The sequence below is a fragment of the Trichechus manatus genome, unplaced genomic scaffold (assembly GCF_000243295.1).
Source record: "Trichechus manatus latirostris isolate Lorelei unplaced genomic scaffold, TriManLat1.0 scaffold00149, whole genome shotgun sequence".
Taxonomy (NCBI): Eukaryota; Metazoa; Chordata; class Mammalia; order Sirenia; family Trichechidae; genus Trichechus; species Trichechus manatus.
This window is the reverse complement of record NW_004444085.1, coordinates 6,940,294-6,964,893: the sequence shown is the minus strand read 5'-3', so window position 1 is coordinate 6,964,893 and position 24,600 is coordinate 6,940,294. Positions and strand designations below refer to the sequence as shown.

General features: G+C 37.1%; 1 protein-coding gene across 8 annotated transcripts in view; it reads right to left on the bottom strand.

Annotated features, from left to right (window-relative positions):
- The window catches only part of ESYT2 (extended synaptotagmin 2), a 207,106-nt gene that overhangs the window by 6,150 nt on the left and 176,356 nt on the right, over positions 1–24,600 (bottom strand). For 7 of the 8 annotated variants that reach the window (XM_023740180.1, XM_023740178.1, XM_004385890.3 and 4 more), the window contains 6 exons: positions 21,611–21,685; positions 20,719–20,805; positions 7,730–7,879; positions 5,354–5,742; positions 3,704–3,802; positions 183–314 (listed from right to left, as the gene is read on the bottom strand). In XM_023740180.1, the coding sequence (XP_023595948.1) occupies positions 183–314; positions 3,704–3,802; positions 5,354–5,742; positions 7,730–7,879; positions 20,719–20,805; positions 21,611–21,685 (932 nt within the window). The remainder of the gene's footprint in view (positions 1–182; positions 315–3,703; positions 3,803–5,353; positions 5,743–7,729; positions 7,880–20,718; positions 20,806–21,610; positions 21,686–24,600) is intronic. The other variant, XM_023740181.1, reaches the window with a different exon arrangement.

Here is a 24,600-nt window from a genome sequence, read left to right as displayed (position 1 = left end):
CAAAATGCTTTTTTTTTTTAAACAAGTACACATTAGCTAAAATTTGGTGGAGTTTTTTCCATTTATACTTTTCAATAGAACATTGTTTTAAATGTTTAAGACATCCAAAGATATCAGTCATGCCTTTCTTAATTTGTTAATTCAGTCAGTCAGTATCTTCTAACTTGAATAAAATATCATACCTTTGATCAAACACTGGATTTAATGTTTTCTTTGAAACATGGGTTTTTCTTCTTCCTGACCTCCTCTTGTCTGGTAATAAATACATTCGGACATAGGGATCAGAGCCATCTTCAGAAAAGGCAATAAGATTTCTTATAACATAAACCAGAGAATATAGATATTAGAATTCAGGGAAACAAGAAGTAGCATCACATTCAAATTCGCTATATATGGTCTCAACTTTATGTGTAACTAAAAACTGAAAAGTAAAAAAGGAGTAGAGGACAACTAGTAACAGAATATGCTTTTTTCTTTACCCCTACATTTGCTTGTCTGCTTCTCTCCCATGCCTTGTCTTTTAGCAGCTTTGCTAGAGGTGACTTTTTCCTCCACTGCTTGAGCCTAAAATTTTCGCTGAAGACAATCCAACACCTTATTCTCCATTTCTAACACACAAACTATTACTTCATCTTTCCAAAGTACTTCTGTGTTTTCACCAAATAAGGAAACATGAGTTAGGCTTACAGCCAAATAAACTAGGCTCCCATGATAGCCCTACATGAGCCATCTGCCCAGAGAGGCTGAGATCCTCACTGTCCCCGAGTGGGTACACTTGTTCTTCCTCAGGACTTCTACTCAAGCCACTTACTCCCACCCTGACCCTTCAGCCATCTAAGTGCTTCAAAAACTAGGACCTACCTGCTTTATGAAGTCCACATTGGTTTCTTCCTATGACAACTTGTATGAGTCAAACACAGTATAATATTTGATTACAGACAACCATTTAAAATTATTCATTTACTGACTGACTTGAAAGTCTAGTTAGGGAACTGTTCGGTTAGACTCCTCTAAAACAGTGTTCTGTTTCTGTATCTCCCCTAGTAATTATCTAGTAGCAAGAACATAAACCATGTTCAAAAAATATTTATTGAGTTAAACTCTATATTTAATTAATCATACTTCTAAATGTCACTAATTTTATGTTCTTATGTTTCCAACAGCTTTTTATAAGCTCCAAAATTTATAGTGTATTTTTAACTATTATGAAGACAGACAAGTCACATAAAAAATAATTACTAAATCCACACCATCATCATTAAATCAAACACCAGTTAAAGCAAGACTGTCATTTCATTTTATATTTAAAACCAAACCAGTCACCAATGAGTTGATTCTAACTCACGGCCACCCCATGTGTGCCAGAGTAGAACTGCACATAGGGTTTTCAATGGCTGTGACCTTTTGGAAGCAAATTGCCACGTCTGTCTTCTGAGGCACCTCTGGGTGGTGTTCTTGATTGAATTGTGTCCCCCAAAAAATGTGTATCAACTTGCTTAGGCCGTGACTCCTAGTATTGTGTGGTTGTCCACCACTTTTTGATTTGATATGATTATCCTATGTGTTGTAAATCCTAACCTGTATGATGTTAATGAGGCAGGATCAGAGGCAGTTATGTTAATGAGGCAGAACTCAAGCTACAGGATTAGGTTGTATCTTGAGTAAATCTCTTTTGAGATATAAAAGAGAGAAGTGAGGAGAGAGGAGAGCGACCTCACCTTATGCCACCAAAAGAGAAGCGCCGGGAGCAGAGGTGCATCCTTTGGACCCAGGGTCCCTGCTCTGAGAAGCTCCTATTCCAGGGGAAGACTGATGACAAGGACCTTCCCCCAGAACTGACAGAGACAGAAAGCCTTGCCCTGGAGCTGGAGCCCTGAGTTTGAACTCTTAGCCTCCTAGACTGTGAGAGAATAAAACTCTATTTGTTGAAGTCATCCACTTGTGGTATTTCTGTTATAGCAGCACTAGGTAACTAAGACGGGTGGGTTAGAACTGCAGTTGAGCCTTAACTGTCCATACCAACCAGGGACTTTTATATTTAGGAAAGTCCCTGTGTGGCACAAACAGCTAAGCGCTCAACTAGTAGCTGAAAGTTAGTGGTTTGAACTCACCTAGAGGCACCTAAGAATACAGCCCTGGCAATCTGCTTCCAAAAGGTCACAGCCTTGAAAACCCTATGAAACAGTTCTATTCTGCACACGAGACTGTCATGAGTTGGAATCAACTCGATGCAACTAGCAACAACTACAACATTTTATACTTACTAAATTAGCACACTGCACAAGTTAGGAAAATTTTTTCTTGATTGTGGGGAGAAAAAGATACACCCATACACTTGGGGAGCCAGCCAATGTCAATTGGTATATTTTTTTTTTTTGAAAGATGAATGGCAATATTTATCATAAGTTCATAAATTTTTTTAGAATCTTTGGATTGATAAACCTAATTTGAGAATTTAATCCTAAAAGATACTAAGATAAAATAAAAACATGCATACAGTATGCTAATTATTGTGTTACATGTAATACAATCTAAACATCCAACAATAGGGAATGGTTAAATAAATTACAGTATAGCAATTCAAAGGAATTTTATAAATCAACTGAAATGATTGTGAATATAATAGAAAAAGTTTATGAAACAATGTTAATAAAGGAATAGAAATTAATAAAAAAATTGTACACTAGAATTACAGTAGTAGAAAACACAGGTTTGTAGAGAAAGACTAGAATGTAATACAGAAGATAAATAAATATACATGTGTACATACATGTATGCATATATGGTTGTAAGGAGCCCTGCTGGCACTGCAGTTAAGCAATCGGCTGCTAACTGAAAGGTCAGCAGCAGCAGAAAGGTCTCCACAGCAGAAAGATGTGGCAATCTGCTTCTGTAAAGATTTAGAGCCTCGGAAACCCTATGTGGAAGTTCTACTCTGTCCTATAGGGTCTCTGACTGGGAACTGACTTGAGAGCAATGGGTTACACATGTATGTAAGGGTAGTAGAATTATAGGTGCTTTTCTTAAAATTATCTTTATCATCGCTGTATTTTGTTTTTCTTTCCATTAATCTGAATGGGTCATCCAGGCGTTTTAAGCTTTCCTGTTCAACTTTGTTTTCTCACTAGTCTCAGAGATGCTGATGTCTTGTTTGACATAGGCAAACATTTTCTTTACTTCCTTCTCCAACACCTTGGTGCTTTTTTACATACATTTCTCTATGTTCAAAAAACTCAACAAATGTATACTAACAAAGTAAAATTCCTTCTTCAGTTTGCTCATATTTCTTTAGAGGCAGGGAAGTGTAAGCTAATCTAAATCAATAAATAGGAGGTATCTTCCTCAGCACTCCCTCCTGACCTCGACACAGTAAAATCAATCTCACAAAATACAAAAGCAAGAAAATTTCTTGTGTACAAACACACCAAACTTACCCCTTTGGTACATACTAATTGAGAAGACAGTATCTTTTTATATTCTGTACGATACGGAAAGAACTGTAAAGTTAATAAATATTAATTTATTTTAGTAGTACCATCTATACTAGGTTTAATTGCTTTACTCTTTAAAAAATGAAATATAAATTTATCTGTTTGCTAATTCTAGAAGTAAATATTTTCACTGCTATATTTAATTTTTTTCACTCAGAAATAACAATAGAAGGAATTGTGGAGTGTAAGCCACTAGCACACATTAGGCTCACCGGCAGGAATGCACAACCACAATAAGCTTGTTTCTTTGAGAACTGTGACGTATTGTCAACTGAATTTGTCCAAGTGGAGATTGTCCCAATGTTGTTCCACTGTGGAAAACAAAAGCATAAAGTTGTCAGCTGTCTTCAGATTCATTTGTACAATGTATACAATAAAATAATTTTCATTCATTTAGACTAAAAAGCGTATCTCTGGAACCAAAATTACCAGTGAACTTAAAACGTAATTTGAAACTTGAGTTTAAATCAATCAGCTGAACTCATACTTCACATGAGGGTTCAGAATGACTTAATTATTCATGACTGACAGGTTTTCAGTTAGGGCTCAAAGTAAAAATGAGATATGCATGTTTCCTTATTACAAACATCAATTCTGTGGCCTTTGCCAAGCAATGTCTCGCCTGTAACTACCCAAATCTAACATATCCTTTCTCAAAATCTTATATAAATCGCTTGCTCTATTTTAAACTATGTGATAAGACAGCAATATTCCTTCATTTTGATTTCCCTCTGCTCAAGGCTGAAGCACAAACTTCCAAGATTGGCAAACCAATTGGATAACCACAGCTCTGGCTTAATGTTTACTAAGATCATTTTGGCTGCTCCTCAAATGTAGCTCCTGAGAAAAATGGTTACTTGTTTAAAATTCTATTTTCTTCTGGAGTAAGAGAGATGGAAGGGAATTTATTTCTTTTTTTCCAAAATAATGGATGTGAAAAAGTATGAATGAAAAAAAAAATAACTCTGAGTAGAGATCAAAGAAAGGTCTTACAGACCTACATCAGTGACCTAGGAAAGAGATGCCTTTTAAGGGCTCTGTAATCATCTTATGCTTTTTCTAACTCTTTAAGAGTAAACATGTTTTTCACCTTTGCCTCTATTTCTTTGATCATATTTGTATTACTCAACACACCTCTTATAACAAATTGGAATAAATGTTTCAGAGGTCAGCCTTATATTTTCCACTGAGAGGAAAAGGTTAACATCTGAAGCTTGTGATAACTACAGACTATTTTTTCCCTCTTATCTAAAGAATTAATAGTATTAACACATCCATGAACCATGGGTCTTAAATAAGAAATCAACACAAACATCCAAAGACAAACAAAAATCAACTGGGTTATAGTAATGGAATGTTGACCAAACATGAAATACATCAAAAGTCAAACTATTGCCAAAACTTTCCCTGTCATCATATTAAAACTCAACAGGTCAATCCTTCTGATTTTATTTCATAATCTGAGGTTAGGTACATAGTACCTTCACAACTCTAAGTCAATCTCCTTTCCTATTTATGAAACCTGTTACTCCGTAACTTTCTGATCTTCAAATTAGTCAAATACTAGGTCCTAAAATATGGCAAAGGAGCCCTGGTCACGCAATAGTTTAAGCATTCAGCTGCTACTGAAAGGTTGGAGGTTCTCAGAGCAGTTCTACGTTGTTATATGGGGTCACTATGATTCGAAATCGACAGCACACAACAACTGAATACGGCAAGCTTTATTTTCAAAGTCAAAGATGGAGTGAGCAACAATGCACCACAACCCCAAATTCTTTAGCTAACTTCAGGTTACTTTTCCTTCCATGTAATAGATGAGATGTGTACTCTAATTTTGTTCTTAAAAACAGTATTTGATTTACTTTTCAAGCTGCTGCAATCTTTGCCGAAGTTCCTGTGTGGCAACTGGCAGTGATACATCTGAGGCTATGCTTGGTGTGGGCTCCTTGACTGAAATGTGGCTTGGGGAATAGGTAAAATTGGAGGCCTGGAGGCTGGAGGAGCTTCTGCTGAGATCACGTGGCCACTGAGGGCTGGCATTAGAAGGCTGGTCTTTCTCTTCCATGTCAGTCTTACTACTGCCATCAATTACTGGTGTCGATGGAGTAGTTTTGCTGCCCTCAGTGGCTGGAGATACAGAAATCTGAGATTTGACAGGTATTTTTCTCCCTTCTTTGGAAACAGAGGGCCTTTTTACTTGAGCTGAATGTTGGTGATCTGGAGACCTTTCTTGCTTTTCAAGGTAAAGTACCTAGAGGTGGAAATGAACAAAAAAATTATAATCAGTGACACTGGTAATATCCTGATACTTTAACAGTTTTAGATATATTTATTTGTAAAAGTTTCTTTAAGATTTGACACAGAACAGTTTTAAAAATCTAGTCTATCTGTTCATATATTTAATTATTAAGGTAATGTTATGTGTTGAATTGTGTCCCCCAAAAATATGCGTTGTAAATCCTAACCCCTATACCTGTGGGTATAATCCCATTTGGGAATGGGTTTTCTTTGTTATGTCAATGAGGCAGCCTTAGTGTAGGGTGTGTCTTAAATTGATCTCTTTTGAGATATAAAGGAGCAGATTAAGCAAGCAGAGAAGCAAGCAGAGACTGGGGGAAGACAGATGCCACCCCACATGAAGATCACCAAGGAGCAGAAGTTGGAGACAAGGATCTTCCCACCAGACCCGACAGACAGAAAGCCTTCCCCTAGAGCTGGCACCCTGAATTCAGACTTCTAGCCTCCTAAACTGTGAGAAAATAATTTTCTGTTTGTTAAAGTACTTGCGGTATTTCTGTTACAGACAGGTAAAATGCTACTACAGACATTTAGAAAAAAGAAAGTTTAAATAATCAAAATATAACTTCTGTAATACAAAAATCATTCCTGTGTACTCTATGTATGTTTGTTGTTATCTGAAGAGCTATTTTACTCATATGCCCTGAACAGATGACTAAAATCTCCTATTCTACACAAGTTATCTTCCATCAGGAACCTCTTGGAGAAATGAAGAAAGTCAAGAACATCTGCCATCCAGCAAGATTACCCCACAAAACTCTAACAATTAATGTAGGAACAGGGGTTGTAGTCAAACAGCCCATACATCTGTTAGCTTATTAAACCCAAAAACCCATTGCGTTCAAGTCGATTTTGACCATAGCGATCCTACAGGGCTGGGCAGAACTGTCCCATAAGGTTTCCGAGGAGCGGCTGGTAGATCCGAACCGTCGACCTTTTGGTGAGCAGCCAAGTTCTTAACCACTGCGCCACCAGGGCTCCATGTGAATTGTTCACTTTGCTCACTTTTAATAATCACTTTTAATCTACACATTCCACTGAGTAGAGTTTATTTTTGTAAACTAATCCACTCTTTGGGGTCATTTGAATGGCTTGAATTTTTTTTCGGCTTTTATAAAATAATGCTGCAGTAAATATGTTTATGTTTACAACTTTCTCACATTTTATTATTATTACCAAAAGTCAGATTTCCAGAAAAAGGGTCTCTGGTTCCAGGGGCCCTATGATTTATGGCTCAGAAATATTGCAGTCCTTTCTGGAAAGGCTGCAGCAATATTCCATGTCTTGACAAGGTGCAAGACCATTTTCACTGCACTCTTGACAGAGTAGGTCTATCACAATTTTTTTTAAGTTGGTTCTTCCTTTTAATTTGCATTTTTTTCATTAGTGAGTTTCAACATTTTCCCATATGTTTGTCAGTTTTGTTTTCAATATTTCCTTAGGTATTTAAAAAATTAACCATGTCTATTTTGGAAAAAGGAACTTTTCTTCCTATACATTCCACCATCTTGTAGAATTTTTATTGAATACTTTCTCCTCAATGACTTGAAAATTTAATCTTAGAAAAAAACTTATAGATAGCAATAATTTCTGGACCAAAAGCTAAAAAAAAAATTGGTCAGACTCAGGTGAAAGCACAATGAATAATTTTGGGTCCACTCAAAAGCAATCAGGAAATACTACTTTTGTTATATGCTTGCATCCAATCCTTAATCATCTGTCACCTGGGCTCCCATAATATTCAGCAGTATTTTCCACTCAAAACAAACAGCTTTCCTGGCAATCTGTAACACTGCTGCCATCATTTTAATCAAATTATCTGCTTCTTGTAAACATGGACATATTTCTATCTCTGAATCAGTACCAACGAGCATTACCTATTAGTAGTCCATTTCCTCCCCCATCCACTACTATTTTTATTGCAAAAGACTATGAAATACCCTGAGGGCAATCTTCATTTTTATAGTGCTGTTTGGACCTGAATTACTAAGTTGGAATCGTTGGTTCATGGTCATATCATGACTTGTGAGCAGCTGGCTGAGAGGAATCTTCAGATTCCCCAAAGAACACTGATGCTGTTCATCCTTGACCTGTAAAAATCAGGACAGAAAACATACTTAACTATTAGGCTGAAACTCAGAGAAAATGTAGAAAGGTATAGAAAATTAGGCTTTAAAAAATGTATGTCATCCATATTCTTTGAAATAGTATTTCCATAAATGATTAACACAGTACAAAGCTTCCTTACAAAGACATAAAACATTGTAATGAGCAAAGAATCCCTATATCATATGTATCTCTTATTTCCTCCTTACACAATACAAGCAAAACAAAGAATACCGTATTTTATGAATTTAGAGAAATCTGAGCTAGTTTGTACACATCTGAAGATTAAAAAAAGACATTTCTTTGTCTTTTAAACCTTAAGAAATGGTGGCAATAAATACTAGTAGTGATGTATAAAGTTTCTACTGGTAACACTCATTTGTGGAGAAAAATCATTTTTAAGTGTCTTTTAAGTCTTCCCTATTCAAAATTGACACGGCTGTTTTAGAAATTTACATTATCTGTTTTAAATTAACAGGCTTAATTTACCATGCATGTTAACTGCTTTCTCCTGAATAATAACCTTCAGTGTTACCTCTGTCACAAGAATTATTCCTTTCAGATAGTTATAATACAAAACAGTTTAATCAAATAGAGGAAGAACTCTGGAGGTTTCATGGTCTATACAAAAATGATCATATAACTACACATGAGAATCTAAAAGTCTGATTACTTCTTTTTTAACTTTAGTAATGAAAGCATCTTTAAAATGAAATAACTATAATAACCTTAAAAGTTATTTTTTTAATTCAAGATTTGTGAACTACAGATTAAGAACAACAGTACAATTTTATGAAGGAAAAATTAGCTATACAAAATACAAATCATGTTGGATAAAAGGGAATGCAAAAATACTAAACAACAAACACAAAAGGAATGAAATAGGGCTGGGCATGCCTGGCACTGACAATGGGCCAGTAACCAGGTGCCCTGCCAAGGCAGTATCTAAGAACTACAAGGCAATGCATCTTCTCTGTGGAACCCAGAATCTCTCTGGGGTAAGGAATGGAAGTTAGAGTCATATATGTTAAACAGAAAGCAAAAGGAACTCGAGATTGTCAAAGATTAAAGTTGGAAAACAGGTAATGTCATATAAGAGGGGAACTACAATTACTCAGACTAGCATATTTAATAAGGCTACCACCAAATGACTTCGAAAGCTGTGTGATTTACTTAAAATAGTAAATCTTTAAGTTATAAGAGAAGGATAAAATCTACAACCATTAAGAGTAGCAGGTATACATCCAAGACGCTCCCTCTGACCATGCTAAGTATATCATTTATATATACTAATATATTTTAAAGTATGCAGATAGAGGACTTCTACCTCTGGCCATAATGGAGTAACAGGAACTGAATTTACCATCTGTTATTGCTTGAATTATGTTCTCCCCAAATTTATGTTGAAGTCCTAACCCCTGGTACATGTGAATGTGATCTGTTTTGAAAACAGGGTCTTTGAAAATGTTATCAGTTAACACGAGGTCATACGGGAGTATGGTGGTCCTAATCCAATCTGAGTGGTGTCCTTATAAAAGAGAACAGACACAGAGAAACAGAGGGAAAACAGCCATGTGACAAAATCCTCAAATATACAAAAGGCATCTAAGAAAAACCTACAGCTAACATCAGAATTAGGGGTGAACTGTTTAAGGCTTTCCCCTTAAAGTAGATAATGAGGCAGGGATTGTACCAGAGATCCTTGGCAGTGCATTAAGCCAAGAAAAGGAAATAAAAGCCATCCAGATTGGAAACAAGGAAGTAAAACTGTCATTATTAGCAGACAACATGATTGTCCCATGTATAAAACCCAAAGGAAACCACAAAAAAGCCACTATAATAAATGAGTTCAGCATGGTTTATGATGTGACATCAATATACAAAAATCAATTATATTTCTATATACCAGTAACAAACAATCAAAGATCAAAAATTTAAAAAAAGACCATTTGCAATAGCATCAAAAAGTATGAAATACTTAGGGATAAATCTGACAAAGATATACAAGACCTGTACAATTACTGAAAACTATAAAATGTTGCTGAGAGAAACTAAGGAATTTCTAAATAAAAAGAATGATAAATGATTTTTATGAATTGGAAGATTCAGTATTGTTAAGATGTCAATTCTCTCCAAACTGATCTATAATTTCAAGGTAATCCCCATTAAAATCCTGAAGGTTTTCTATAGAATTGACAAACTCATGTAAAAAATTATATGGAATGCAAAAGGCTTAGAATAGCCAAAACAATTGTTAAAAAGAACAAAGATGGTGGTCTTCCACTACTTGATTTTAGAACTTATCATAAAATATCAGTAATAAATACGGTGTGCTACTGGCATAAAGACAGGCATATAGAAAAATGGCACAGAATAGTAGTAATTCCAGAAACAGACCCACACATACAGCCAAGTAATTTCGACAAAGTTGCCAAGGTAATTGAATGGCAGAAAGAATAATCTTTTCAACAAAAAGTTCTGAACAACTGTATGGCCATATATAAGAAAAATGAACTACGATACTTGCTTTACCCTATACATGAGAATTAACTCAATATGGATCACAGACCTAAAAGTAAGGTTAAAAGTATAAAACTTCTAGAAGAGAACTGTCTTAGTCATCTAGTGCTGCTTTAATAGAAATACAAGTGGATGGTTTCAACGAAGAGAAATTTATTCTCTCATAGTCTAGTAAGCTACAAGTCCAAATTCAGGTCATCAGCTCCAGGGTAATGTTTTCTCTATCAGCTCTGGAGGAAGGTCCGTGTCATCAATCTTCCCGTGGTCTCGGAGCATCTCAGCGTAGAAACCTCAGGTCCAAAGGACGCGCTCTGCTCCCAGCACTGCTTTCTTGACGGTATGAAGTTCCCATGTGTCTCTGCTCCCTTTTCTCTTTTATATCAAATGAGATTGGCTTAAGACACTATCCAATCTTGTAGAACTCATCAGTACAATTGCCGCTAATCCATCTTATTAGATCATAGTGATTGAATTTACAGCACATAACGAAATCACATCAGATTACAAATGGTACACAATTATACAAACTGGGAATCATGACCAGGCCAAGTTGACAGATATTTTTGGGAGGCACAATTCAATCCATGACACTCTACCCTTTGGCCCCCAAAAACTCATATCCTCGCAACATGCAAAAAATATTCATCTCATCATATCACAGCAAAAGTTTTAATTCCAAGTCCAAAATCCAAAAATTCCTCTTTATCTGTGAAATCTAGAATACAAGTTATCTGCTTCCAAAGGTCCAATGGCAGAACAGGTACAAGCCAGACATTTCCATTACAAATGGAAGAAACTGGAGGAGAAGAAGGGATAACAGGCACCAAGCAAGTCAGCAGAACACATTACATTAGCCCTCAAGGCTTTGAAAATAATGTTCTGTTCTCTGAGACAACTTACGCAATAGCCCTGCCCTGCAGACTCTAGGTATTGGCCACCGTCTCTGGATTCTGAGTGGAGGCCCCTTGACCCTGGGCTTGAGCTCCGCCTTCCAGCCCCACGGAGATGGCATCGCTGCTGCCTCATCTTCAGGCGCACCATTCTCCTAGTCCATGGGAGTGACAACTCCACCCTTAGAAATATCAGAGGCCGTGGCTCCACCCTTTGAAACCCCTTAGGTCATGGCCAAACCTTTTGAGACTGAGGCAGCTCCACTTCTTGTGTTCCTTGTCTCTTCAGCTTCTGCTTCCTGTGGCCTCTTGGCCCTTGGGCCTCATGCCCGCATCTGCCCTGCTGGGGCAAGTGTTCCAAAGCTTGGTAGCTCCACCAATAAGTGCCCAGAGGCACCCCCCTCCACAAGGAAGCCTCCTGTGCACAGGCACTCACCTCCCTCGCTCCATGGGTTGGCAAGCTTAGCTCCACCGATAAGTGCCTGCAGGGACCCCACTCCACCAGGAAGCCTCCTGCACACAGGCACTCAGCCCTCTCGCTCCGTGGGTCAGCTCCAGCACCGCCTTGCGCTGGTCTCCTGGTTGTGCTGCTGTTGGTTCTCAGCTACTGCCACTTCTCTGCTGCTGCAGGTTCTCTGCTGCTGCCGGTCCTCTGTTGCTGCCGCTCCTCTATCCATTCACAGTTTGAAAACTGATTCCACTTTTTAGGTATCTGTTAGAGCAGCACCCCACTCTCGGTACCAAATTCTGTCTTAGTCATCTAGTGCTGCTGTAACAGAAATACCACAAGTGGATGGCTTTAACAAAGAGAAGTTTATTCTCTCATAGTCTAGTAGGCTACAAGTTCAAATTCAGGTCATCAGCTCCAGGGTAATGTTTTCTCTGTCGGCTCTGGAGGAAAGTCCATGTCATCAATCTTCCCTTGGTCTGGGAGCATCTCAGTGCAGGAACCTCAGGTCCAAACGACATGCTCTGCTCCTGGCACTGCTTTCTTGATGGTATGAGGTTCCCATGTGTCTCTGCTCACTTCTCTCTTTTATTTCTCAAAAGAGATTGGCTTAAGACACTATCCAATCTTGTAGACCTCATCAGTATAACTGCTGCTAATCCATCTTATTAGATTATATTGATTGAATTTACAGCACATAAGCAAATCCCATCATATTACAAAATGGTACACAATTATACAATACTAGAAATCATGACCCAGCCAAGCTGACAGATACTTCCGGGGGACACAGTTCATTCCATGACAAAAACATAGAAGAAAATCTTAGTAACCTCAGGTTTGGCAAGTATTTCTTAAACAGGACACAAAAAGCATGAACTAAAAAGAAAAAGGTCAATAAATTAGACTTCATCTAATTTAAAAACGTCTGCTCTTCAAAAGATAGTGTTACGAAAATAAAAACAACCAAGCCATAGACTGAGAGAAAATATCCAAAAAAAAGCTGCTTAAATCTGGAATATATTAAAACTCCCTACAACCCAATATTAAGACAAACAACCTGTGTATTTTGCTATGTATATTCTCAACAACAATAAAATAAACAAATTTTTTTTAAAAAAAGAAAAATAACCTAATTAAAAAATGGCCAAAGGATCTGAATAGACATTTCATTATGGAAAATACATGAATGGCAATAAAACACATGGAAAGATGTACCACATCATTAGTTATCATATGGAAACTACCATGAGATACTGCTACACACCCACTGGGTTAAAATCACAAAGTCTGACCATATCAAGTATTGGTAAGATATGGAGAAACTGACACTCCGATACACTGCTGCTGGGAAAGTAAAATGGTATGGCCACTTTGGAAAAAAACACTGGCAGTTTATTAAGAAGTTTAACATACAAGGAGGCGGGGCCAAGACAGCAGAGTAGTCAGACGCTTCCTGTGGTCCCTCTTACAACAAAGACCTGAAAAAACAAGTGAATCGATTATATATGACAATCTAGGTGCCCTGAACATCAAAGGCAAAGGTGAGGAATCAGACTGAGTGGCAGGCGGAAGGAGAGATGGTTTGGAAGCAGTGAGGAGTTGCCAGACCTGACCCAGCAGAGTTGCCAGACTTGACCTGGCAGGAGTGGGCACCCTTCAGACCAGATGCGCTGGCGTGCATGATCAGGCAAGCAGTGGCGTTTGGGAGGCATTTTCTACATCAGGAGAGACCGAGCAGCAGAGAGTCTACTCAGACCTCCAAAACCAGTGAAAAGCGGCACTCAATTGGCAAAAGATTTAGTATATGCATCTGCCTACCGCGCGGATCAACAAACTCCCCCTCTAGGAAAAACCTCTCTCCCATTTACCTGCCCCCTCCCCAACATGCACTGGGCCCTGAGCCAGCTTCGGCGATTGGCGAGTCCTTTGGGCCAGAAGCAGAACCCGTCACGTGCCCTGAGCCATTCTCCTAGCCTCGGAGAGGGAACAAATTAACAAACATGAAGAAACATCTGCCAGCTCCCCTGAGCCAAGAATTCAGGGTAGGCACAGCTCCATTGCCTAGGCACAGACATAAGGGGTCCATCGACTTTGAATGCCTCTCACCCCTGCATAGAACTGGGTGGGCCCATCTCAACAGCATAGGCCCCCACTACCACAGTACAACAAGGTATATAGCTGATGTCTAACTGTAACTGTCTCAGCTATATGGACATGTGGCAGGTTTGAGACATTTGACACTGCTCTGCCCATTAAGTAGGGTCCTCACCTACCCACATCAGGGGCCTGAGGAGTGGTGGATCCACCCATGCCACCCGGCCACTCATGACAGGGGTCCAAAAATAAGTGGTGCCTTCCAGTCCTTACAACCAACAGCATTGGGTGTCAATAGTCCAGCTGCAAAACCCATCTACCTACGCGCTCTAAGGAACAGGGACACACTCTCCTCCCAAACACTCAGGGGCAGGCGTCAGCCCTTGCCTTGCTCAGCACGTGACCCCCTACTGCAGCCAGATACCTGTACTTATATCAATCACCCCTGCTTGTCTAGGACTGTAGGTGAGAACCCGCCCCACACACTTGGTGACTGACTACCTGGACACCTGAGATGAATCCATACAAGAAAAGTAAACAGACTCCTGGGCTCACATACTTAGTAACAATGCTAACCACCTGGTGACAGGACGTGAAAGCTTCAAAGCTGCCAGTAATCAAACTAGCTTACATGAGCAGCCTATTTGGGCTTATCAAAACAAAACAAAACAAGAAGCTAGGACACAGTAAGCAAACATAAAATAAATAAGTATAATAACTTATTGATGGCTCGGAGACAACAGTTAACGAAATCACATAAAGAGGCAGACCGTGATGGCTTCAGCAAGCTCCCAAAACAAAGATTCAAGAAACTTTCCGGAGGAAGAGAACTTCTTGGAATTACCAGAGGTAGAATACAAAAGATTAATATACAGAACTCTTCAAGAGATCAGGAAGGAGATGAGGCAAAATGTAGAACAATCCAAGGAACATACAGACAAAGCAATAGAGGAACTTAAGAAGATTAGAGAAGGCCATAATGACAAATTTAACAGGCTGCAAGAATCCATAGAGTGACAGCAAACAGAAATCCAGAGGATTAACAATAAAATTTCAGGATTAGACAACTCAGGAGAAAGTCACAGGAACAGAACTGAGGCAATGGAAGTCAGAATTAGTGAGAGTGAAGATAAAGCACTTGACACCAACTTATTTGAGGAGAAATCAGATAAAATAATTTGAAAAAATGAAGAAATCCTAAGAAGAATGTGGGACTCTATCAAGAGGAATAACCTACGAGTAACTGGAGTACTACAACGGGGGATAACAGAAAATACAGAGAGAATTACTGATTTGTCGGCAGAAAACTTCCCTGATATCGTGAAAGAAGAGAAGACATCTATCCAAGATGCTCACCGAACCCACACAAGGTAGACTCCAAAAGAAAGTCACCAACACATATTATAATCAAACTTGCCAAAACCAAAGATAGAGAATCTTAAGAATGGCTAAGGATGAGCAAAAAGTCACCTACAAAGGAGAGTCAATAAGACTAAGTTCGAACCAGTCAGCAGAAACCATGCAGGCAAGAAGGCAATGGGATGACATATATAAAGCATTGAAGGAAAAAAATTACCAGCCAAGAATTATATATCCAGCAAAATTGTCTCTTGAATATGATGGCGAAATTAGGACATTTCCAGATAAACAGAAGTTTAAGGAATTTGCAAAAACTAAACCAAAATTACAAGAAATACTAAAGGGAGTCCTCCAGTTAGAAAATCATAACATCAGATAACAATCCAAGACTAGAACACAGGACAGAGCAACCAGATATCAACCCAGATAGGGAAGTCACAAAAATGAATCAAAGCTAAAGTACTGATAATAGGGAAACAGAGACGTCAATATGTAAAACATGACAACATTAAAACAAAAAAGAGGGACTAAAAAATGTAGTCACAGATCTTTCCTATGGAGAGGAAGACAAGGTGATATAAAGAAATAAAAGACTGATTTAAACTAAGAAAAATAGGGGTAAATATTAAGGTAACCACAAAGGAAACAATCCTATACGTGAAAATAAAAAAAAAGAAAAACATAAAGACTCAGCAAATACAAAATCAACAACGAAAAAGATGAAAAGAAAATACATGAAGAAAAATGACTCAGCACAGAAAATTAAGTGGAACAAAGGAACTGTGAACAACACACAAAAAAAGACATCAAAATGACAGCACTAAACTCGTACCTATCAATAATTACGCTGAACGTAAACGGACTAAATGCACCAACAAAAAGACAGAGAGCAGCAGACTGGATAAAAAAAACATGACCGGTCTCTATGCTTCCTACAAGAGACACATGTTAGACTTAAAGACACAAACAAACTAAAATGCAAAGGATGGAAAAAAATATATCAAGCAAACAACACTCAAAGAAGAGCAGGAGTGGCAATATTAATCTCTGACAAAACAGACTTTAAAGTAAAATCCACCAAAAAGAAGGAAGGACTCTATATAACGATTAAAGGGTCAATACACAGGAGGACATAACCATAATAAATATTTATGCACCCAATGACAGGACTCCAAAAATACACAAAACAAACTCTTAACAGCATAGAAAAGAGAGATAGATAACTCCACAATAAAAGACACGGAAGATCTAAATGCTAAAATCAACCAACTTGATCTCATAGACATATATCAAACACTCCACCCAACAGCAGCCAAGTATACCTTCTTTAACAAAGCACATGGAACATTCTCCAGAGTAGACCACACATTAGGCCATAAAGTAAGCCTTAACAGAATCCAAAGCATCGAAATACTACAAAGCATCTTTTCTGACCATAAAGCTGTAAAAGGAGAAATCAATAACAGAAAAAGCAAGGAAAAAAATAAACAAATATATAGAAACTGAACAACACCTTGTTCAAAAACTACTGGGTTATAGAAGAAATCAAGGATGGAATAAAGAAATTCACAGAATCAAATGGGAATGAAAACACATCCTACCAGAACCTTTGGGACACAGCAAAAGCAGTGCTCAGAGGTCTGTTTATAGCATTAAATGCACACATCCAAAAAGAAGAAGAAGGGCCAAAATCAAAACATTAACTCTACAACTCAAACAAGTAGAAAGAGAGCAGCAAAAGAAGCCCCCGGATGCCAGAAGAAAGGAAATAATAAGAATCAGAGGAGAATTAAATGAAAGAGAACAGAAAAACAGTTGAAAGAGTTAACAGGACCAACAGCTGGTTCATTGAAAAGATCAAAAAAAATGATAAACTACTGGCCAAACTGACAAAAGAAAACAGGAGAGGAAGCAAATAACCTGAATAAGAAATCAGATGGGTGATACAACAACAGACTAAACAGAAACTAAAAGAATCATAACAGAATACTATGAAAAACTGTACTCTAACAAATTTGAAGACCTACAGGAAATGGACAAATTCCTAGAAACTCACTATCTCAACACAGATAAGGGCATTTATAGAAAGCCAACAGCCAACATCATCCTAAATGGAGACAGTCTGAAAGCATTCCCCTTGAGAACAGGAACCAGACAAGGATGCCCTTTATCACCACTCTTATTCAACATCGTGCTGGAGGTCCTAGCCAGAGCAATTAGGCTAGAAAAAGAAATAAAGGGCATCCAAATTGGTAAGGAAGAAGTCAAAGTATCTCTGTTTGCAGATGATATGATCTTATACACAGAAAACACCAAAGAATCCACAAGAAAACTACTGGAACTAACACAAGATTTCAGCAAAATATCAGGATACAAGATAAACATACAAAAATCAGCTGGATTCCTCTACACCAACAAAGAGAAATTTGAAGAGGAAATCACCAAATCAATACCATTTACAATAGCCCCCGGGAAGATAAAATACTTAGGAATAAATCTAAAGATAGACGTAAAAGATCTATACACAGAAAACTACAAAACACTACTGCAAGAAACCAGGAGACCTGCATAAGTGGAAAAACATACCTTGCTCATGCATAGGACGACTCGACCTTTTGAAAATGTGAATTCTACCGGAAGCAATCTACAGATACAATGCAATCCCGATCCAAATTCCAATGGCATTTTTTAATGAGATGGAGAAACAAATCACCAACTTCATATGGAAAGGGAAGAGGCCCCAGATAAGTAAAGCATTACTGAAGAAGAAGAACAAAGCAGGAGGCCTCACACTGCCTGATTTTAGAACCTATTATACTCCCACAGTAGTCAAAACAGGCTGGTACTTGTACAACAACAGATACACAGACCAGTGGAACACAACTGAGAATCCAGACATAAATTTATCTACCTATGAGCAGCTGATATTTGACAAAGGATCAAAGTCTGTTGATCAGGAAAAAGACAGTCTCTTTAACAAACGGTGCTGGCATAACTGGATATCCATCTGCAAAAAACTGAAACAAGGCTCATACCTCACACCATGCATAAAAACTAACTCGAAATGGATCAAAGACCTAAATATAAAATATAAAACGGTAAAGATCATGGAAGAAAAAATAGGGACAACGCTAGGAGCCCTACTACATGGCATAAACAGAATACAAACCATAAGTAACAATGCACAAACACCAGAAGAGAAACTAGATAACTGGGAGCTCCTAAAAATCAAACACTTACGCTCATCAAAAGACTTCACCAACAGTAAAAAGACAACCGACAGGCTGGGAAAAAATTTTGGCTACGACAAATCCATCAGGGTCTAATCTCTAAAATCTACAAGATACTTCAAAACTTCTACAATAAAAGACAAATAACCCAATTAAGAAAAGGGAAAAGATATGAACAGACACTTCACATGAGGAAATGCTCACAATCATTAGCCATTAGAGAAATGCAAATCAAAACTACAATGAGATACCATCTCACCCCAACAAGACTAGCATTAATCCCAAAATCACAAAATAATAAATGTTGGAGAGGTTGAGGACAGACTGGAACACTTATACACTGTTGGTGGGAATGTAAAATGGTACAACCATTTTGGAAATTAATTTGGCGCTTCCTTAAAAAGCTAGAAATAGAAGTACCATAAGATCCAGCAATCCCACTCCTTGGAATATATCCTAGTGAAATAAGAGCCATCACACAAATAGATATATGCACACCCATGTTCATTGCAGCATTGTTCATGATAGCAAAAGATGGACACAACTTATGGTATATTCACACAATGCAATACTATGCAATGATAAAGAACAACGATGAATCCGTGAAACTTCTTATAACATGGAGGAATCTGGAGGTCATTATGCTGAATGAATTTATTTAGTCGCAAAAGGACAAACATTTTATAAGACCCCTATTATAAGAACTCAAGAAAAGGTTTAAACACAGAAGAAAACATTCTTTGAAGTTTACCAGGGTGGGGAGGGAGGGAGAGGGGTATTCACTAGCTAGATAGTAGATAAGAATTATCTTAGGTGAAGGGAAGGATAACACACAATACAGGAAAGTCAGCACAACTGGACTAAACCAAAGCTAAGAAGTTTCCTGGATACAACCAAACACTTCGAGGGACACAGGAGCAGGGGCAGGGGTCTGGGGACCATGGTTTCAGGGGCTATCTAGGTCAACTGGCTTAACAAGGTTTATTAAGAAAACGTTCAGCATCCGACTTTTGTGAGTGCCGTCTGGGGTCTTCAAAGCTGGGGAGCAGCTGTCTAAGATGCATCAGCTGGTCCCAATCCAGCTGGAGTAAAGGAGAAGGAAGAACACCCAGGACACAAGGAAAGTATTAATTCAAGAGACAGAAATGGCCACATAAAACAGACACTTCATCAGCCTGAGACCAGAAGAAGTAGATGGTGTCCGGCTAATACCAATCACCACCCTGACAGGGAACACAACAGAGAGTCCCTAATGGAGCAGGAGAAAACTGGGGTGCAGAACTCAAATTCTAGTAAAAAGACCAGACTTAATGGTTTGACTGATACTGTAGAGACCCCAGAAGACATGGCCTCCGGACTCTTCGTTAGCCCAAAACTAAAACTATTCTCGAGGCCAACTCTTCAGACAAAGATTAGACTGGAGTATGGGACATAAAATGATACTCGTGAAGACTGTGCTTCTTAGATCAAGTAGATACATGAGACTAAATGGGCAGCTCCTGTCCAGAGGTGAGATGAGAAGGCAGAGAGGGTCAGGAGCTGGTTCAATGGACATGGGAAATCTAGGGTGGAAAGGAGTGTGCTGTCACAGTATGTGGAGAGCAACTAGGATCACATAACAATGTGTGTATAAATTTTTTTATGAGAAACTAACTTGAATTGTAAACTTTCACTTAAAGTACAATTAAAAAAAAATTAAAAAGTTTAACATACAAACATACTAACTACCATACGACCTAAGCAATCTGCTCTTTACATTTACCCAACAGAACTGAAATTATATATATACATGAAGACTTGTTTATGAAATTCATGGCAGATTTGTAATAGGCCTAAACTGGAAACAACCTAACCTTTTATCGGCAGGTGAATGGACAAACAATTGCCATATATCCATACCACAGAATGCTACTCAGCAATAAAAAAGAACACACTATGGATATCTGCAACAATATAGATGAATCTCAAAATAACTACTGTGAGTGAAAGAACAGAGAAAAAAAGTACATATTATATAATTCTATTTATATAAAGTTCTAGAAAATGTGAAAAATATCTATAATGGTAGAAAGCAGATCTGTGTTTGCCCGGGGGGCATGAATTACAAAGAACACAAAGATGCTTTTGGGGGTGATGGATATGTTCATTATCTTGATTGAGGTGACAGGCCTATGGGTGACATAGGTCACAACTTATCAAATTGTACACTTTAAATACGTGCACTTTATTGTATGTCAATTATACTTCAATAAATCTGTTTGAAATTGCAAATAAAATACCTCAATTTCAAGGTCCTGGTGCTTTGGATTGTGAATGAAGAAAGTGAAGTTTTCTTCCCACACAGGTTCATTGGTTTTGTACCGAATCTGAAAGAAATATCCAAATGTCAGTTCTGTGATATTTTCTGTGGAAAAGAGCTTCTTTATTTCACGTGTTTTGAAACTTGGGACTATCTTAATTAAATTCCAAGATATATTTGCTGAACATGTACTATTATACATTAATTATGGAAAGTATTCAAAAGATGGAAAGATAAAATCCAATACTTTAAGGATATATCAGGGAAATTGTTATGAAATCACAATTTGTATGTGCATCTCAATGATAAACAATAAAAACTTAATCTTGGTTTGGGCTTAGTTCCATTAGTTCCCTAGTGCCCAACATAGTTCTGTATACAAAGATGACTCTTAAATTTAGTGTCAACAATTAAAAATGAACAATAGTCTATAACAAAATAATTTTTGAAAAATGTTTTCTCTCATATTAGGAAAGTGGAATATATTACAGCAATAGCAATGTTTTCAATTCTTGAATATAATTGTATTTGTTGAATTTCAAGCACTGTTGGTTAAGTTTTTAAAAATAGTTACGGAGCTTTCAAAAGAAACATTGAAACTTATCCTTTGCAATCTACTCATGAAATCAAGCTAAATAAAGCATATTCAGATAATATTTTTAATGTTAATTGTTAAAAAGCGAGTAGTATATTTGTTAACAAATTAAGTAGCTGGTTAAAAAAAAAAAAGATATGAAAAGTAATGGCCTCAACCCCTACATTGTCACACTACTTTTGAACACATCTAACTGCAGCTTGATATTCCACACCTAAGTCTGGTAATGGTGAAAAATATGAATATCTGAAAACTAGTTAAAATATTAGTACCTTACCTTACTCTCTTGAGCTTTGTGTCCAACTGACATTTGGACAACAGGATTTGGGTTGCTGCTTATTTTCTTCCCTGACTATCCAAAAACAAGCAAACAACAAAAACAAACAGGCAAAATAAACAAACTCACATCTTAAGATGAGTCTTATTAAAAAATGAAATTATTGGTTTATATTAACAAACATTTCTACCTACTTTTCTTATTTAAGCTACAAGGAATATGTGGGAACAATTTAATTGGAAAACAATCGCTAAGCGTACACCAAATCCATAGCTGTATCTATCAATACATACACTAAAAACTTCTATTTGCACAAATTTTTTAAATGTTAAGGTCTTCTATTTTTAAAAAACAAGCTAGTTTGGAAAAAATAAATGTTATAAAAATCTTTAATGTTAATGACAGTTGTAAAACTTATTTTACTAGGATAACAAAACGAATAAAGTGCAATGAATGGAAACAGAAAATCTTAACAAAAGACAAATGTAAAGAAAGTGTTATTCAGAATATTCCTCTGGTTGACGTAATAAAATACCACAGTGTCGGAGACAAGCTGGTACATTTTTTTACCTAGTATTCTCTGTTCAAACATATAGCTATCAAATATCAAATCTTGCTTACCAGCTGCTATGTAATTTTGACTGGAAGAACAAACATCACTTTAGAACCATGTTAAATTAAGCAGAAGTAAATAAAATAAAAATTTGGAAATAAGGAAAAAAAAAACAATAAGAAGCATACTTTAGCACAGACAGCTAGTAGGAGAAAACACAGTAAAACATACATGTGACATGAGGTTTATTTATAACTTAGCCCCACAGGAAGATGCAGTTAAATATATGTATTAGTGGAAATTAATCAGAAGGTCACAAAATGTTTTTAAGTAATTTTAGAGCCAGTCCTCAACAATGCAACAAAAGCAGTTTTGAGCTGGTAAAATAGTACTAGCTCAAACCTATTTCGATAATCTATTTCCTGGTTCATCTTTTTGATGTGAATGAATTCTGCAAAATGAAATAAATATTGTTAAAAAAAAAATTAAGGCTATAGACTACTATGGCTGAGACTAATTGTACCTCAAAATTCATTTCCTCCTTCTTCATTTAATATTAGAACTTCTGACTTTTAGCTGGGCACAAGTCCTCTATAAATAAAGATTATATTTCCAAACCTGGTGTGGCAATGTAAGTAAGTTCTGGCCTTAAAAGGAAGGAACGTATCTTCTACTTCCTTTTCCCCCATTCTTTTCGCTGGAATGGACCAGCCACCTTTGACCATGAGATGGAAGCCATGTGTTGAGTACGGCAGAGCCACAGGACAGAAAGAGCCTGGATCCTCAATACCACAGAGCGTGGACTACTTATGCTCAAGTCTGTTAGAGAAAAATAAACGTCTGTCTTGTTTAAGCTAGTGCTACTTTTGAGTCTCTTATACACATTATACCCATTGCTGTTGAGTTGATTCCGACTCATAGCGACCCTACAGAGCAGAGTAGAATGGCCCCATAGGGTTTCCAAGGAGTGGCTGGTGGATTCGAACTGCAACATTTTGGTTAGCAGACAAGCTCTTAATCACTGCACCATCACAGCTCCTGGGTCTCTAACACAGAATCTGAATTTGTATCTTAACTAATATAAATACTTAATTCATCCCTGAAAGAGCGGCCGTCTATTCCTAGAGATTTACTTATCAATTTTTAAGACATGTATTTGTTTTTTCCCTTTTTAACATCTCTGAAAACAGAATGAAGCTTACAATAGATGACATTATACATCTGCTCTGGGCCACAGAGCAATAGTGATAGAGTTGTTATTGCCTTAACTAAGTTTTTTGCTTAGATTTTCCTTTTATGTATGCAGGTGAGTGACATGATAAAAATCTATGTTCATCTTAAGTCTAAAATATCTTTCAGTAAGTATAAAATAAATGCTATCAAAGCATAACTGGCACTTTTCCATAAGTTGTACATAAAATAATGGTAGATCTTAAAATGGATGACATTTTAGATTCAATGAAATAAGGTTAAATCACTGACAGAAAGTTTTCTAACATGACATAATGTTCAAAACTCATGAGTATAAATCAGAGGCACATGGTATAATGAAAATATGAGGTTTTAAATCAGACCATCTTGAATTTAAACTCAGCTCTTTATAACTTAATTATTGAGACCTACATATTTCATCTGTCTGAACCTCAGTTTTCATGTATATGAACTGGGCATATGACCAACTTTGCAGAACCCTGTTATTGGGCTTAAATGAGATAATGTAATAATATAAGAATTATAATACATTTATTATCCTAGCTACACTTAATCCAAAAAAAAAAAAAAAAAAAACCCAAATCCACTGTTGTCAAGTCGATTCTGACTCATAGCAACCCTATAAGACAGAGCAGAACTGCCCCAATGGGTTTCCAAGGAGCAGCTGGGGGATTTGAACTGCTGACCTTTTTTGTTAACAGCCGCAGCACTTAACCATTATGCCACCAGGGCTCCAGCTATGCTTAGCACTATTATATACATTATCTTATTTAATTTACTCAATAATTCAGTGAACATGATATTATTACTTCCATTCTATAAATAATAAGACAGACAGGATTAAAAATCTTGCTGTAGGTCACAAAGCTTAGTAGTTATACCGAGATTCAAAGCAGACATTTTGATTTCAGAGCCTTTGTCCTTAACCATTATGCTCTCTTGTTCAAGGACCTTCAGATATCAAGTAAATGGGTAAGGAAAGAATTTCTCAGTGTTTGGGAGGAAACAGTTATTTCAATTATTGTGCTAATCAGTGTTCAAAAAGAGTAACTGACTACTAAACTACTTTCTTCCTCAGTATAGTAAGGGTTGGTAAACATTACATTAAAAAAGCAGACTTTGTCAGTCTCCTTCACTCCTGAAATCTAACTCATCTTTCTAGAGTTGAAACTGGTTAAAAACATTCTTGTTTCTTTTGGATAGAATTTCTTAAAACAATTCTATT